This window comes from Pristiophorus japonicus, chromosome 19 (genome assembly GCF_044704955.1).
Source record: "Pristiophorus japonicus isolate sPriJap1 chromosome 19, sPriJap1.hap1, whole genome shotgun sequence".
NCBI lineage: Eukaryota > Metazoa > Chordata > Chondrichthyes > Pristiophoridae > Pristiophorus > Pristiophorus japonicus.
In genome coordinates, this window is record NC_091995.1 from 7,950,765 (window position 1) to 7,966,126 (window position 15,362).

At 43.4% G+C, this 15,362-nt stretch overlaps 1 protein-coding gene across 1 annotated transcript in view; it reads right to left on the reverse strand.

Annotated features, from left to right (window-relative positions):
• The window catches only part of LOC139229692 (butyrophilin subfamily 1 member A1-like), a 34,417-nt gene extending 19,986 nt beyond the window's left edge, over window positions 1–14,431 (reverse strand). The window contains exons 1-4 of the mRNA XM_070861219.1: window positions 14,366–14,431; window positions 13,889–13,980; window positions 9,503–9,584; window positions 6,733–7,080 (exon numbers count right to left, since the gene is read on the reverse strand). Of these exons, the coding sequence (XP_070717320.1) occupies window positions 6,733–7,080; window positions 9,503–9,560 (406 nt within the window). The 5' untranslated portion in view covers window positions 9,561–9,584; window positions 13,889–13,980; window positions 14,366–14,431. The remainder of the gene's footprint in view (window positions 1–6,732; window positions 7,081–9,502; window positions 9,585–13,888; window positions 13,981–14,365) is intronic.
• Window positions 14,432–15,362: the final 931 nt, after the last annotated feature.

Here is a 15,362-nt window from a genome sequence, read left to right on the forward strand (position 1 = left end):
TGTGCATGTGTTTCAGGCAGGCATTCATGTGTCGTTTCTGGCCATCCTGTTGTGATTTGTTGCATGACCAGTTATAGTATGGAGTCGCTTGCAGTTGTGCGTTGTATGGTAGTCTGTTCTTGTTTGGAGAGTGGGAGAAAGTCCACCATTTGGATGCATTCCACTGCAATTTCTGTCAGTGATCTCATCACGTTTGAGGTATGTGCGCGAGAGGGTGTCTGGTAGGTACATTTCTTTTCCTGGTTGATATTTTATTTTGACTTCATTGGTTGAGCCGAATGAGCAGACGTTGTAGTCACTTGGGTGCTATAGATAATGGCTTGCGTCGTACACCAACCAAAGGTTTGTGGTCTGTCCATAGAGTGATCTTGCGACCATATGCATATTGATGGTTTTGTTCCATTCCGAAGACTTGAGCAAGCAGCTCCTTTTCGATTTGAGAGTATCGTGTTTCTACTGGAGTGAGCGCTCGGCTTGCGTATGCAATTGGTTTTCCCCGTTGCAGAAGGACGAACCCAGGACCCTTGCTTGAAGTATCTTCAGTTGCAAGTTTATGGTCAAAGTACCTGAACACCAGAGAATCTGTCACGCGTTGTTTGATAGCTTCAAACATTTTGTCTTGCTCTTCAGTCCATTTCCAGACCGTATCTTTATGAGTAAGCCGTCGCAGAGGCTCACTGAGGTCGGAAAGAACTGGCAAGAATTTTGTGAGGCTCTTTGTCATGCCGACAAATCATTGTATACCTGTGACATCCTGCAGTTTCTGCATTTCGTTGATTATGACAACTTTGCTTGGGTCGGCTTTGAGTCCCATCACTAGACAGTGTGTGACCCATACATTTCATTTGGGAGCTCTTGTATTTGAACTTATCGAAGTTTAGTTTGATGTTTCACTCTCTGCATCTCTGCACGAATTTGAGTAAGTTTGTGTCATGATCGTGATTGGCCTCTTTAAGTGTCTCACAGTGTCCAATGATTAAGATATCACCTGCAATCTTGTAGACTCCATTTAGACCCTTGAGGTTCTAGTCTAGTTTCTGCTGGAAGATTTCCGGGGCAGGACTGATGCCAAATGGCATTCTATTATATCGATATCGTCCATATGGAGTCTGGAAGGTCGTGAGGTAGGAGGACTCTGTGTCTAGTTCACATTGCAAGAAACCCTACTTGCAGTCTGCTTTAGTGAAGACCTTTACAGTTGACATCTGTGGCAAGATGTCAGTGTCCACGTTTCAGGGCATTGTTCAGATGTTGAGGGTCGATATATACTCGTAACTTTTCATTTGGTTTTTGTACAGTCACTAGACTGGATACCCAGTCCGTCGGTTCAACGACTTTTATGATGATTTGTCGTTCTTCCAAACGATCGAGTTCGTCTTTCAGCATTTGTTTGATCGTTATTGGCACCCGTCTGGGTGGCATTACTGCTGACGTCACTGATTCATTAAGTTCAAGGTGAACTGTCCCTGGCATGTGTCCAAGTCCCTTAAACACGCATTGTTGACATCAGTTTTTGACGCTAGCGAGACGTTTGCCTTGTTCGTAGTTTGCGATTCGCGTGGTTCATTTACCACCGTGATATTCTGATGCTGCACTTTTATCAGTTGTAGCTGTTGAGCTGTGCGTGAGCCAATCAGTGGTGCACTTTGACCCTCAATGATCACAAAGGGCACAACGTACTTTTGCTTGTTTTTTGTCATTTCCAGTGGCACATTACAAGTCCCTACAACTGGAATGGTTGCATGCTTGTCATATAGTGACAGTATTGTCTAAGATTCTTTTATCATTAAGCCTTTAGGTAAATATCTAAGAGGTAGCACATTGCATGTGGCCCCACAATCTATTTGCATTTTTACCATTTGGCCTTTAATGGAGAAGGTAGCCATAATCTTGTTCGGATACTTTCTGTCAGCTTTGTACTTGATTGTGCGATTAACTTTACCAAGCATCTTTACAGTCGTGACTTCAAAATCCGAACCATAACTCTCTTCATAGTGCATGAACTTTTGACTTGCCCTTATATTTAGGGTTATGTGTAACCTTCTGCCTCGATCCACTTTGTCTGCACTTTTGAGAGAAGTGATTTAGTTTGCCGCAACTTTTGCAGGGCTTCCCATTTGCTGGGAATTTAGTTTTTGACAGCTTATGTCTTTTGCCACAATATCTGCAATTGTTCATGAACTCTTTCTGTGAATTCTTTCTTTTTGGGTCAGGGTTTATTTCTGACAGCTTTGACATCTTCGGAGTCTGTTTAGTGAGCTTTATTGATTTCATTGCGCAACTATGGCCTCTGTAGCTTTACAGAGAGTCACACATTTATCGAGTGTTAGGCTTGATTCTTGCAACAGCTCTTACGCAGAGTGTTATCAGATATTCTGCAGACTATGTGGTCTCTGATGAAATCATCCCTCAAATTGCCGAAATCACATGACGATACTAGCTCTCTCACTTTCACGAGATACCTGTCAAATTGCTCGTCCCTTTTGTACACAGTTGTAAAATTGATACTGTTCATAGATGATGTTGGTTTTACCTTTACGGTGCTCTTCCCACAGCTTCAAAATAGTCTCAATTTCTACTTCCTTTGATTTGTAGGGAAGATTATTGTGGATATCTAGGGCATCGCTGCCAATGGCAGTGATAAACATTGCGACCCTAACTCTATCTGATTTTTCCACAATATTCGGTTTAATTTCATAGCTGTTCCATAGCTGTTTGAATTTTTTCCAGTTGGCTTTCAAATTTGCAGTCACCTGCAATGGAGGTGGGAGAAGAATGTGCGCAGGAGTTGGCAGGAGTGGCCATGGTAGCTCAATACAGTTTAGGACTTTGAATTTGTCACATACATGTATACAATTCAAATACCCAGAGGACTAGAACAAGTCTAATAGTAAAATATCATGGCTATGTATTTGTAGAAATACTTTAACAATCGAGGCGCTACAATAGCTTTTGCCACTTCAAGTTTACTTTACTAATGCTTCTAGATTATTTTACAAGCTTATGACTATTCATCACCCTTCAGGGATCCATGCGCAATGTGTAGGAAGCACGCTCTGCACTGCACTGCTTAACGTCAATTTCAATTGGCTTGAAAAAGTCTTACAGTTCCAATATTTTGGTCGTAGATGTGTTCGACGAAAGATTGGAAGTCTCTGCTTCTGACACCATGTATTTTATAGCCTCTTGAACACTCTTAGTTCAACTTAACTCTATTTATTTGGGAGATCTCAGACAGTCATGTGGAGCTTAAGATGGCGTTCCTTCACAGACTCTCTCTCTCTCAATACAGCTCCCTATACCTCCTAACTAGAGGGCGCTATACATTATCTCATTACAAGTACTATATTTAAGTTTACATGATCATTGAAAATTATTACTCTCTTAATGACCCGTAATTTGCGGTCAGCAGCAAAGCAAAGGTGTTCGCTGCTGGCCCCGAAGTAAACTTCCCACAAAGTTCTTGCAATCTCTGTGGCAAGAGATTTGGCCTTTCTGATTTGCACTTCAGTGTAGTATCGTGGGATTCCCATAGTCTGACCTGCTGTGACATCAACAAGCTGTCTAAGCTGCCAATCACATTGCAGAATTCGCACAGACAAGGAAACAGGCAATAGAAAGCATTAATAATTAAGTACTTAAAAAAAAATTTACAGAGAGTGAAATGAAGATTTTTTTTAAATACATTGGGTTAAGGAAAAAGCTGAAATATCATGAACAAACTTTTTAAAAAACTACTGATTTTATAATCGAATAATTTTTTAACTTAAAGGAGAAATTTGACATTCCACCAATATAAAATTAGTTTTTCAGGGCCAAAATGGCTATTTATCAGTAGTTACTACTCAGATTGCCATTAAAAACCCAGTTATACCTCATTTGAATGAGTCTAACTTTTAATATGGTTTCTAACAGCGATATTTGTTCAGAAAACGGGAACTTTCCATCAGATCAGTGATTTCAGGTTGCCAGCTCTGGCGGATGTGGGGGGAGGATGGAATGCCCACTGCACAGCCTTTGGCGTTTGGCTGTGCATCTGCTAAATCCTGAAGTTGCAGTCAAGTTTCAAAGGCAAAATGACAGCAAACACTGCCAATTTGTCGTCATCCGGAAAACACTAGACCAGAGAAAGAAAGACTTGCATTTATATAGCGTTTTTCACAACAACCGGACGTTCCAAAGCGCTTTACAGCCAGTGTAGTACTTTTTGAAGTGTAGTCACTGTGTAATTTAGGAAATGCGGCAGCCAATTTGTGCACATAAACCTCCCATAAACAGCAATGTGTTAATGACCAGATAATCTGTTTTGTGATGGATAATTATTGACCAGGACACCAGGGATAACTCCTCTGCTCTTCTTTGAAATAGTGCCATGGGATCTTTTACTTCCACCTGGGAGAGCAAATGTTTAACGTTTATTTATCGGTTTATCTGAAAGTTGGCATCTGACAGTTGGAACAGGTTTGAATCCACATTCTTCTGACTCAGAGGTGAGGGTGCTACCAACTGAGCCACTGCCTAACATTAAGTATAAAGTAGTGTTCCTTGCTTTATTGACACATCCATTTTTTCACTAAAGTTGACAAAAAGATGAAAAAATAGCCCATGAATTTGGATTTGTTTTTACAAAGTTAGTACCCTCTAGTTGACAAATAATGATATGGTGCAATCTATACAACTTTTGTGGGAGTCTTGTTTGGAACATTTCAATTAAGTTAAAAAACAGTTATTTCAAACTCCACAACATTATTTAGTTCAGTCCCTACCTCTTCCCATTCATGTATGAAAGCCTTATTCCCACTTTTGTCACCTTGAGACGATTTCTCTGGACATTCTCCCCATTGGCCTCCATAACTCTGCATAAACTCCAACTGGCCCAACACTGTGATATGTCCTGTCCCGCATTAACTCACACTTTCCAATCAGTCCCCTAACTCACACTTTCCAATCAGTCCCCCATCCTCAATACCTTACACTGGCTCCAAATCCTACGTGCATTAAATTTAGAATAATTCTCCTTGCTTTCAAATCCGCCCCCCCCCACCCATGACCTTTCTCCATCTACCTCTGCAGCACCTTGCAGCCTTATATCTTCTCCCGCTCCCCCCAGGCTTCATGCATCTGCCCAAACACTGGTGGCAGAGCCCACAGCCCCCTCAGCCCTGTTCTCTACTAGTTCCTCTATAACCCCATCTGCCTCCTTTCCTCTCGCTCCATCATTTCAATCAAGGTTACTTCTACTAATCTCTCCCTTTATGATCTGGTGTCCATTCCCTTACAAAACACTATTGACACAACCATGTTAGCTGTGGCTCAGTTGGTAGCCTCTGAGCCAAAAGGTGTTGGGTTCAAGTCCCACTCCAGAGACTTGAGCACATAATCCAGGCTGACTCTCTTGTACTGAGGGAGCCGTGCTGCACTGTCAGAGGTGCTGTCTTTCGGATAGGATGTCAAACCAAGGCTCTCTAAGGTGGTCATAAAATGGCCAGAACAATGACAAATTGAATTAAATCCAGATAAGTGTGAGATAATGCATTTGTAGAGGTCTAACAAGGCAAGGGAATACACATTAAATGGTACGACACTGAAAAGTGTAGAGGAACAAAGGGACCTTGAAGTGCAGTTCGACGGATCCCTGAAAGTAGAAGGCCAGATAGATAAGGTGGCTAAGAAGGCACATGGAATACTTGCCTTTATTAGTCGAGGCATGGAATACAAGAGCAAGAACGTTATGCTTGAACTGTATAAAACACTGGTTAGGCCACAGCTGGAGTATTCTGGTCACCATATTACAGGAAAGATGTGATTGCACTGGAAAGGGTGCAGATGAGAATTAGAAGAATGTTGCTTGGACTGGAGAATTTTGGCTATGAGGAAAGATTGGAGATGCTAGGTCTGTTTTCTTTGGAACAGAGGAGGCTGAGGGGAGACCTTATTGAGGGCTATAAAATTATGAGGGGCCTGGATAGAGTGGATAGGAAGGACCCATTTCCCTTGGCAGAGGGGTCAACAACCAGGGGGCATAGATTTAAAATAATTGGGGGGAGGTTTAGAGGAGATGTGAGGGGAAATTTCTTCGCCCAGAAGGTGGTGGGGGTCTGGAACTCACTGCCTGAAAGGGTGGTAGAGGCAGAAACCCTCACCATATTTAAAAAATGCTTGGATGTGCACTTAAAGTGCCGTAACCTACAGGACTACAGATCAAGAGCTGGAAAGTGGGATTATGCTGGTTAGCTCTTGGTCGATCGGCCGGCACAGACACAATGCTCGTTCAGTGCTGTAAATTTCTATGATTTTATGAGGTCATCCTGGCTTAATTGACTGAGATGAATCAATTGGCACTCACTGTTTTCATTTGAAACAGATAGTGAGCTGATAAAATTCCACAAACTGGCTCAACTAGTTTTAATGTACATGTTGCATGCCTGAGACTTTTTTCTAATCCTGTGCAAGTGCACTGTTTTAAAATAGCACTTAAATATAACTCATTCCTAAATCCTGTCTGTGAAAAAAAATAAAATACAGGTAAATTAAAAAGTATTTACACTATGAATAATACAACTAATAATTTTCATTGAACACTAGCACAGATTTCCAGGTTGTGCTACGAAAGATAACACTGATTTATTAACAAAAATCTTTCATTTTTAACTAAGTCTCTGAGCTTGCTACTTCTTCTTTAATGATTTTTTAAAAATTGCTATTATGAATATTGTAACTAAGCAGACTAACCTCCAACTTTCAGATTTATCACAGCTTCCTCATAGTTTGATTTGGAGTCAATGAAACATGTGTAGGTCCCTTCATCTGATGCTTTTATTTTCTTCAGTTTGAGAGAGGCATTTCCACGGGGAAACTCCTCTTTAAATAGTTCCGTCCTCCCTTGATAAGCTTTGTCCTGTACATTAGGTTGATCCTGTCCACCGGTGTATAAATGTACTGGTGAAGTAAAGTCTGATTTAAACCATCGAACCTCCAGGTTATCCAGAGACATACCTGGTTCCAGTTGGCACTGTAACACAACATCTTCATCTACAGAGATTATGATGGGACGTTCTGGTCCAATGACATTAAACTTTTCTGGTAAAATAAAACATTTCAGCAACGTCAGCAGTCTTACCATTGAAATATTTTAGTTGCAACATCTTTAAAACATTTAGTGAAACATAACTGAAATTTATTTTTGGATGTTTACTTTAGATTAACTGCAAAGGGAAGAAATATAAAAATTATAACTACAGGTTGAACCTCTCTTATCCAGGACTCCCTTATCCAGCATCACCCCTCGTCCAGCACCATTCCTGACTGCCGGGTGGCGCATGCGCAGACACTTCTTGGGCCCGCTGGGGCTGCCAACCTCCCGTCACCACCCCCCCCCCCGACCTCGGGCGACCTTCCCCCCACCGACCTCAGGCGACCCTCTTCCCCTCCCTCCCCCCTGCACCCCCTCAGGCCGATGACCTCCCCGCATCCGGCAAAATCCCTCATTCGGCACAGGCCAGTTCCCAAGGGTGCCGGAATAAGGGAGGTTCATCCTGCATTACATTGTGTATTATTTACACAAGTACTTGCACAGTAAGTGCACTGACCTTAAGATTCCCACCAGACTTGCCCCTAGTCTTCTGCCATAGCTTTGGCAGGAGATTGATGGAACGTCTAGAGAAACAGTGTAAATGGCTGTTCTTGCCATTGTACTGGGAATTCCACCAAAGTTACAAAGTTTCCTGCCAAAGTTACAGCGGGAGACTGGAAGAACCCGTGGAATTTTTATGTAAAAAAAGCAGGTATGTAAAAGAAACATTCGGATCATCCATCTCAGACTCGTACTCAGAGTAGAAGTAAAAGATCTCACGGCCACTATTCCAAAGAAGAGCAGTGTCAGCCCTGGCTCAGTGGGTAGCACTCCCGCCTCGAATCAGTAGGTTGTGGGTTCAAGTCCTACTCCAGAGACTTGAGCACAAAAATCTAGACTTACACAGTTGGAAGTGTTGCCTTTTGGAGGAGATGTTAAACCGAGGCCCCATCTGCTCTCTAAGGTGGATGTAAAAGATCCCATGACACTATTTCGAAGAAGAGGAGGGGAGTTATCCCTGGTGTCTTGACCAATATTTATCCCTTAAAAGTACTTCATTGGATGTAAAGCACTTTGGAATGTTCCAAGGTCATGAAAGGTGCTATATAAATGCAAGTCTTTCTTTCTTTCTAGTTCTATCCCCGGTAACCTGGCCAATATTTATCCCTTAACCAAAATCACTATAAAACAGATTATCTGGTCATTATCACATTGCAGTTTGTGCTCAAATTGGCTGCTGCGTTTCCTACATTTAAACATTGACGACACTCCAAAAGTAATGAATTGGCTGTAAAGTGCTTTGGGGACATCTTGAGGTTGTGAAAGTCGGTATATATATGCAAGTCTTTCTTTCGTGCAGTGGGCAGTGATTCATAGAATTACTTCAGGCATGAGCTGAACCTGTTTCTAGTTGGTGCGGACTTCACTTCTTACAAAAGGTAGGTACTTCAGTGAATTCAGGTCCATGCACCAGAGCTGGTCTCCAGTTGTCTTGGTAAATGCTTGCCACCGGACCAAGACCTAGCTCTGTCAAGTCCGTGTGGTTGCTGGTGTGCAACGTCCACTACACGCACAGACATCTTCCACCCTTCACGATTTAGTTCGGGACCTGGAATTTCAGGTCCTTCATTGAAATGCCTGTGAACTTTTTGACGTGGAAGCAAGTCTTTCTCGATTCGAGGGACTGCCTATAATGATGATGATAATGATCCCAAGTGTTTCCTCATTGGCAATGTGACAGACATTTACCGGCAGTGTAATCAAAGGATCCCATGGCAAGTAGACACATGCCAGCTGCTGGGTTTACTCATCACCAAATGTTTAATCTATTCGTCATCTGGGGGCTTTGACAAAGTGATATGCCCACCGTGAAGCCAGCTTCCCCAGCACAGTGTCCAGACACAGTGTGGCTGCAGGCTCCATTGTATTTTTTAATGCTACTATTGCACCTCACTGCTTGGCCATGCATCTTCAACATGCACTGAATAAGTCCTTCTTTTGCATGTCTTGGAATTCTGAACATATGAAGATTTATTTGGGCACACAGCTTACGCACCTGAAGTTTAGTTCAGGCACATTGTTCCCAAATGTTGAAGGACTTCAATATTAGAGAACACAAGTTGGTAGTTAGGAAATTAGGAGGAATGTCAGTTGGAACTTTTTCATCCTTCGGGGAATAAATGATTAGTGAAGGCCATTGAAGCAGACAGTACAGAATAAAAAGTAGATCTGGAGAGAGAACAGGCTGAGGTATATAATACGACTATAGGTTGGTGAGATTGATCTATCAAAAGAGGATGATTTTCTTTGGGTTTAATGATCCTTTCCTGTTCCCAAAACTGTTATGCTCTAATTTGGTTACGCTGGTAAATATGACAAGTATAAAAATAAGGCATCAGTAAGATTTATTGTAAAAGTGCCATTTCTTACCTGGTATTGCAGTTTGAAGAGAGAGTAGGAACAAAATACCAAAGCATCTTCTTTTCATCTTTGTAAAGAATTGATTTGTTACCTAAAAGAAAATCTTAGTTATTGTTTTTGAAGAGATATTACTAAAATAATCAGTGACCCTGAAATTAACTGTAGGATGCTAATGTACGAATGATTAATGCAATCTCTGAAATTCCTCTCTGCTTTTTCAGCAGAATTGCAACACATTTAAGATCAATAAGCCTTGATTGTTCATTTCCCATCTCCCTTGCTCCATGTATGCTTAGTCCTCCCTTCCTCATACACAATGTATCTCACCAACCACCTCACCTCCATTAGTCTCAGTAATACAATATACCTACCACAGTGATCGAGAAGGTGAAGAATAACAAGCTGCTGCTATTATTGCATCTCTTGTAATCTCATACTGTTCTAATATTACTGCAACCGCAATCACATTCTCAACATTCAACACCAACTTCATCCAGTGACCACACATACCTGAACCCCAGGCCTGCAATATGTTGTCTAATCTCAGCCAGGATTGTGAGTGCAGCACCACAATTAGCCTCACTAGTCTTACATTAATGAGCGGAAAACCAGTCAATGTTTCCATTCCTGATCAATATCTTCATGCTAGAAGTGCATTTGTGGACTCTCGGTGAGAACAAGACCAGATCTGGCTGTGATATCTGCATAAATAAATAGCCTGCTGAAATTCGCCTTCAAGGAATGCACATAAATAATGGCTATTTTGGTGAGATGTGACTGGCACCTGTACAACTACATCACAACAAGGGAAGGGAGAACATTGATGGAAAAAACCCTAATCGTTGATTAGGAAGGATAAGTACAGACAGGGAGAGGAAAACAGAATCATGTGTTCGCAAAATGTACATTCACTGTAAAACATGATGTTATTGTAACAGAAATGCTGATTGCGTGGCAAGAAATAACTATATCTGTTTGGCACTGCAGCAAACAAGTGGTAATGGCAGTGGGACAGTAGAAGAACAAAATTTCTCAAGCACGTTCTGCTCCATTTGTCGCCTAATTCAGTGTTCGACAAAACCTTCAACTACCCAGTGATAGAATGTTGCAGCCCATTTTAATAGAGAAAACCTTTCACTTGCTTCTGGTCTCAGTACACACTAAAGCCATGCAGAACAATGAGCTTTCTGAAAATGGTCAACTTCCACTTCATTCTTAACAACATCAGAATGGTGTGCTGCACTATTGCAACATTTTGGTTGGATCAGCATCACTGGTTTTCAAATTGGGCCTTTGTGTATAAGAATTTAATAAATGGTAAGTTGCATTTTAAAACAACAACAATATGGATGCACATGAAGATGGCTCCTGGCAGTCAGTTTCCTAGGGAGCTCTTTACTATGCACCTTTACCCTTGGCCATCCATTGCCATCCATTGCCCTTTCTCCTCAATTCCACTGTTTAAGTTCCCCTGGCTTTAATAGTGGGTGCATTTTAGCCCTAACTACAAGTTAAATGCTAGTTTAAACCCGTTCCCCAAACAATGCCTGCTCTGTGATTTCCTTAGTGAGCACTAGATCTTTTTTTAAATTTGGCTTCCAAATTCCTAGATTTCTCTGGACATCAAGACTACACTTTTGCACTGGACTACACCATAAAACTGAGCTGCTGTGTCTCTGATCTGCGTCTCTGTTGCTTACGTTTTAAACGAATTTTGATCAGCTTACAGCCAATGTTCCCTCTAATTTATTTTGGCCAAGCGGCACCTTTAATGGGCTGCTCAGGCCATTCAAAATCCTGTGTGAGGGCAGTTTTTCTATTTAAAAGCCAGCTCACCAGCTGCGCAGGGCCTGCAGAGCGCTATGCAGCCGCACAGCTTAAAGGGAACATCATCATCATCATAGGCAATCCTTTGAAGCAAGGATGATTGCTTCCACGCCAAAAAAGGATGAGTTCACAGGTGTTTCAATGAAGGACCTAATATTCCAGGTCCCGAACTACATCGTGAAGGGTGGAAGATGCCTGTGCGTTGATTTTTTTTAACGTGTGGTGGCAGTTGCACACCAGCCACCACACGGGCTTGACATAGCTAGGTTTTGGTCCAGTGGCAAGGATTACCCAAGACTAACTGGAGACCAGTTCTGCTGAGTGCGCACACATATCGCAATGTGGGCTGGCCCATGCTGCCCAAAGGGAACATTGCTTACATCATCATCATAGGCAGTCCCTCGAAATCGAGGAAGACTTGCTTCCACTCTAAAAGTGAGTTCTTATGTGACTGTACAGTCCAATATGGGAATTACAGTCTCTGTCACAGGTGGGACAGATAGTCATTGAAGGAAAGGGTGGGTGGGTAGTCTGGTTTGCTCTTTCCGCTGCCTGCGCTTATTTTCTGCATGCTCTTGACGACAAGACTCGAGGTGCTCAGTGCCCTCCTGGATGCACTTCCTCCACTTAGGGCAGTCTTGGACCAGGGATTCCCAGGTGCCAGTGGGGATGTTGCACTTTATTAAGGAGGCTTACAGCCCTTCCCCCACTGCTGCTGTTCCCAGCCAAGGCTGTGTCTGGCCAACTGGTTCTACTGGTTTTTCAACTTCAGCTACACTCTGGTTCCTGGCCAGAGATTCACTCCCCTGAGCCAAAGTACATTTCTCCACTACTTCCGGATCTTATGGTGACCCCCAACTTTGCCATAGGTTTTTTTCTGCCCTGCAACCAATTCTGCACACCTCCTGGATTTTCATTCCCATGGAAGTACCTCCATCAGTGCGTCCTCCAATCCTCTACCCTTCAAATAGCTTCTGGACTTCACTCTCCCACTGCATCTGTCACCGAATTTGGACAACAGTTTGTTAATGCTCCATGCCGACCCCACCCTATCTATGTCAAGTTTATACCACCACAGCACTTCTGATTTTAACTCTTGACTCCCTCCTATTGTCTCTCTCTAATCCCCATTTAGTACCAGGATATATGTATCCTAATAATTGTATGTAACCAGGACTATGTAAGTTGAATATTCCCTCTGTCCATTTACATACGTATTTTGGCTGCCGCTCCACACTCGAGCCCACCACTCCTATTTCCCCATTTTTTTCTTCCTTTCTTTTTACTTCTTCTAGACCCCTCTCTCCTCTTGTCATGCTTCCTTTCATTTCTCCCTTTTCGTCTACTCTGCCCTCCCAAATCCCTACCCCAATCCTTCAGTACTCCTTGATCTTCCTATTCTCCTGCCGCCTTCCCAGGCTTGACTCCCTTTTAGATAAGCCTACTGCTTCCCGCTGTGCATCTTTTAGCATCCTCCAAAGGGCCCATTGAGGCACTTGTCACTGCCTCTTTAAGAATATCAACTGCTCCATCTTACTCTCTTGCTGACCTTCCCGCTCAACGCACCCGCTGGGGGCTAATCTTGCTAATATCCTCCCCGTCCCACTTATCCCTCCCAATGCTGACCCTGTGGACGCTGCCAGCGGATCAGCTATCACCGCCCCTCTCCGCATTTCCCTCCAGTATGTCCGATCCCTTGTGAATAAAGTCATTGTCATCCACGAGCTCATTGTGAATAACTGCATAGACATCGTGGTCTTGACAGAATCCTGGTTGAGGGGGTGATGACCAATGTTCCCTCTGGTTTTTTTTGTTCGCGGACCCTTTAATTGGCTGCACAACCCAACCAAATTTTCACACAAGCGCGGTTTCTTTAAATAAAAGCCAGTGAACGCCCTGCACGGGACCTCCAGGCTGACACTCCCAGGGTACTGAGGGAGTATTGCACTGTTGGAGGTGCCATCTTTGAGATGAGATGTTAAACTGAGGTCCCGTCTGTCCTCTCAAGTGGACATAAAAATCCCATTGATTTTGAAGAAGAGCACGGGAGTTCTTCCCAGTGTCCACGCCAATATTTATCCCTCAATCACATCAGTTTTTAAAAAAATTATCTGGTCATTATCTCATTGCTGTTTGTGGGACCTTGCTGTGCTCAAATTGGCTGCCTGTTTCCTACATTACAACAGCCCTTCAGATGTACTATACTTCATTGGTTGCAAAAGCTCCGAAATGTTGAGGCCATGAAAGAAAAGCAAGTCTTTTATACTAAATAGCGGTTTTAGTAATGTCAGAAGTTCTTCACACAGAAAGAATGGACCTCTGGGTAAGGTAGTGGAGGCGAAAACCCAGAAGCTATTTAAGAAACGATTCCGGTTTCTTTCTGAATAGTTGCCTAAGATGTGCTGAATCATCCGCAATTATCTTTTGAATCATTCCACCCACAAGATTTGGAGGGGGTCAGGGCAGCGGGTTTCACGCTCACTGATTCCCGGTGTTAAATCCTAAAGTGAGCCCTTTGGTCCAGTGATTCTCACCAACGGTGCGGTAAATATTCCGGAGCCCACTGACCTGAACAGCCGCTTTCCCTCTCACCGGGACCCTCCTGGCCCAGAATTTTCTGCCGGCACTTTGTCCCCGCTCGTCTTCGGTGAATTTGTAACCTGCGCACAGGAACAATTTGTAATAATGTGGAGTTAATGTACACAACAGGAGGGGGAACAGCAGCCGCTCGGGGGAGAAACGAAAGTAATTCCACAAAATGGATACAATAAATGGGCGAGACCGAGAGAGTGAAAGTTTGCAAGGGATTGGTCGGCACATTATGGCAAATGTTTGAAATCACAGGACATATTTAGTTATAGAACGACCTGAAAGATCGTTCTTTGCTCAAGTTCAGAATCAATGCAAATCAACAGCAGCTCCATATTCAGCCCGTGCATCATTCTCTTCACTGTACCAGTCTCCAGGTGATGTTTGGCCCTGAAATTCCGGTCGGAGGCTTCCCTCGGGCAATTGCCTCCGACCGGAGAATTTTTACGAATTTACCTGGTGGTTTCTGAAGCGCCCTGGATTCCGTTGGGAAGGCCTTCTCCAGCGAACTTCCTTCGGGAGGGTTCCTACGCAGAAGATCTTGGTAGTCTGTGGTATCCAACAAAGACGTTGATGTGCTAATCATCAATGGCATGTGTCTTCAAGTGGCTGTATAAGCCAATTCTGGATGCACATACTCTCTTGCACGTCGGACAAGGGAAGTTCGATGTGTCTGATGCCACCTGATGTCGTCTATCTCTAATGCCCCGCAGGCGTTGACATCGGCTGCCTTCGAAGGTCTGGCAGGCAGTCCTTGTGAGGGTTCGCCACTGGATTTTATTAGCTGCTGTATTCTTGAGGTCCTTTGGTCGGATACCACAGTACTGGAGGTTAGCCTTGATGCAATCTTTGTCGCGCTTGTGGGGGTGCCCCTGGTGTCTTCGACCTTCACAGAGCTGCTGTGAAGAAGCTGACGAGGGATCCGTGACTCATCCATGCGGATGACATGTCCAGCCCACCGGAACTGGGCTCGCATGATCATCACCTCGATGCTAGTTGATTGTGCTCTCTCCAGAACCTCAAAGTTTGACACCCGGTCTTGCCAGCGTATGTGGAGTATAGATCTGAGACTGCGGAAAGCTTCCAACTTTTTGATGTGACGCCTGTAGGGTGTCCAGGTCTCATATCCATAAAGGAGAGATGAGAGAACGACTGTTCTATACACCAACAGTTTAGTTGACAGTCGGATGTGGTGGTGACTCAACACCTTAGTGCGCAAGCGACCAAGTGCCTGACTGGCTTTGCAGATCCTTGCATCAGTCTCCTTGTCCAAGAACCCATCACTTGATATGGTGCTGCCAAGGTACTTGAAGCTGTCCACTGACTTTAGTTGTATACTGCGGCAGTATACAACGCAGAAGATGCTGCTCAGCCAATCAGGTACTGTATTCCACAGCTTTCCCATTATCATCATCATAAGCAGTCCCTTGGAATCAAGGAGGACTTGCTTCCA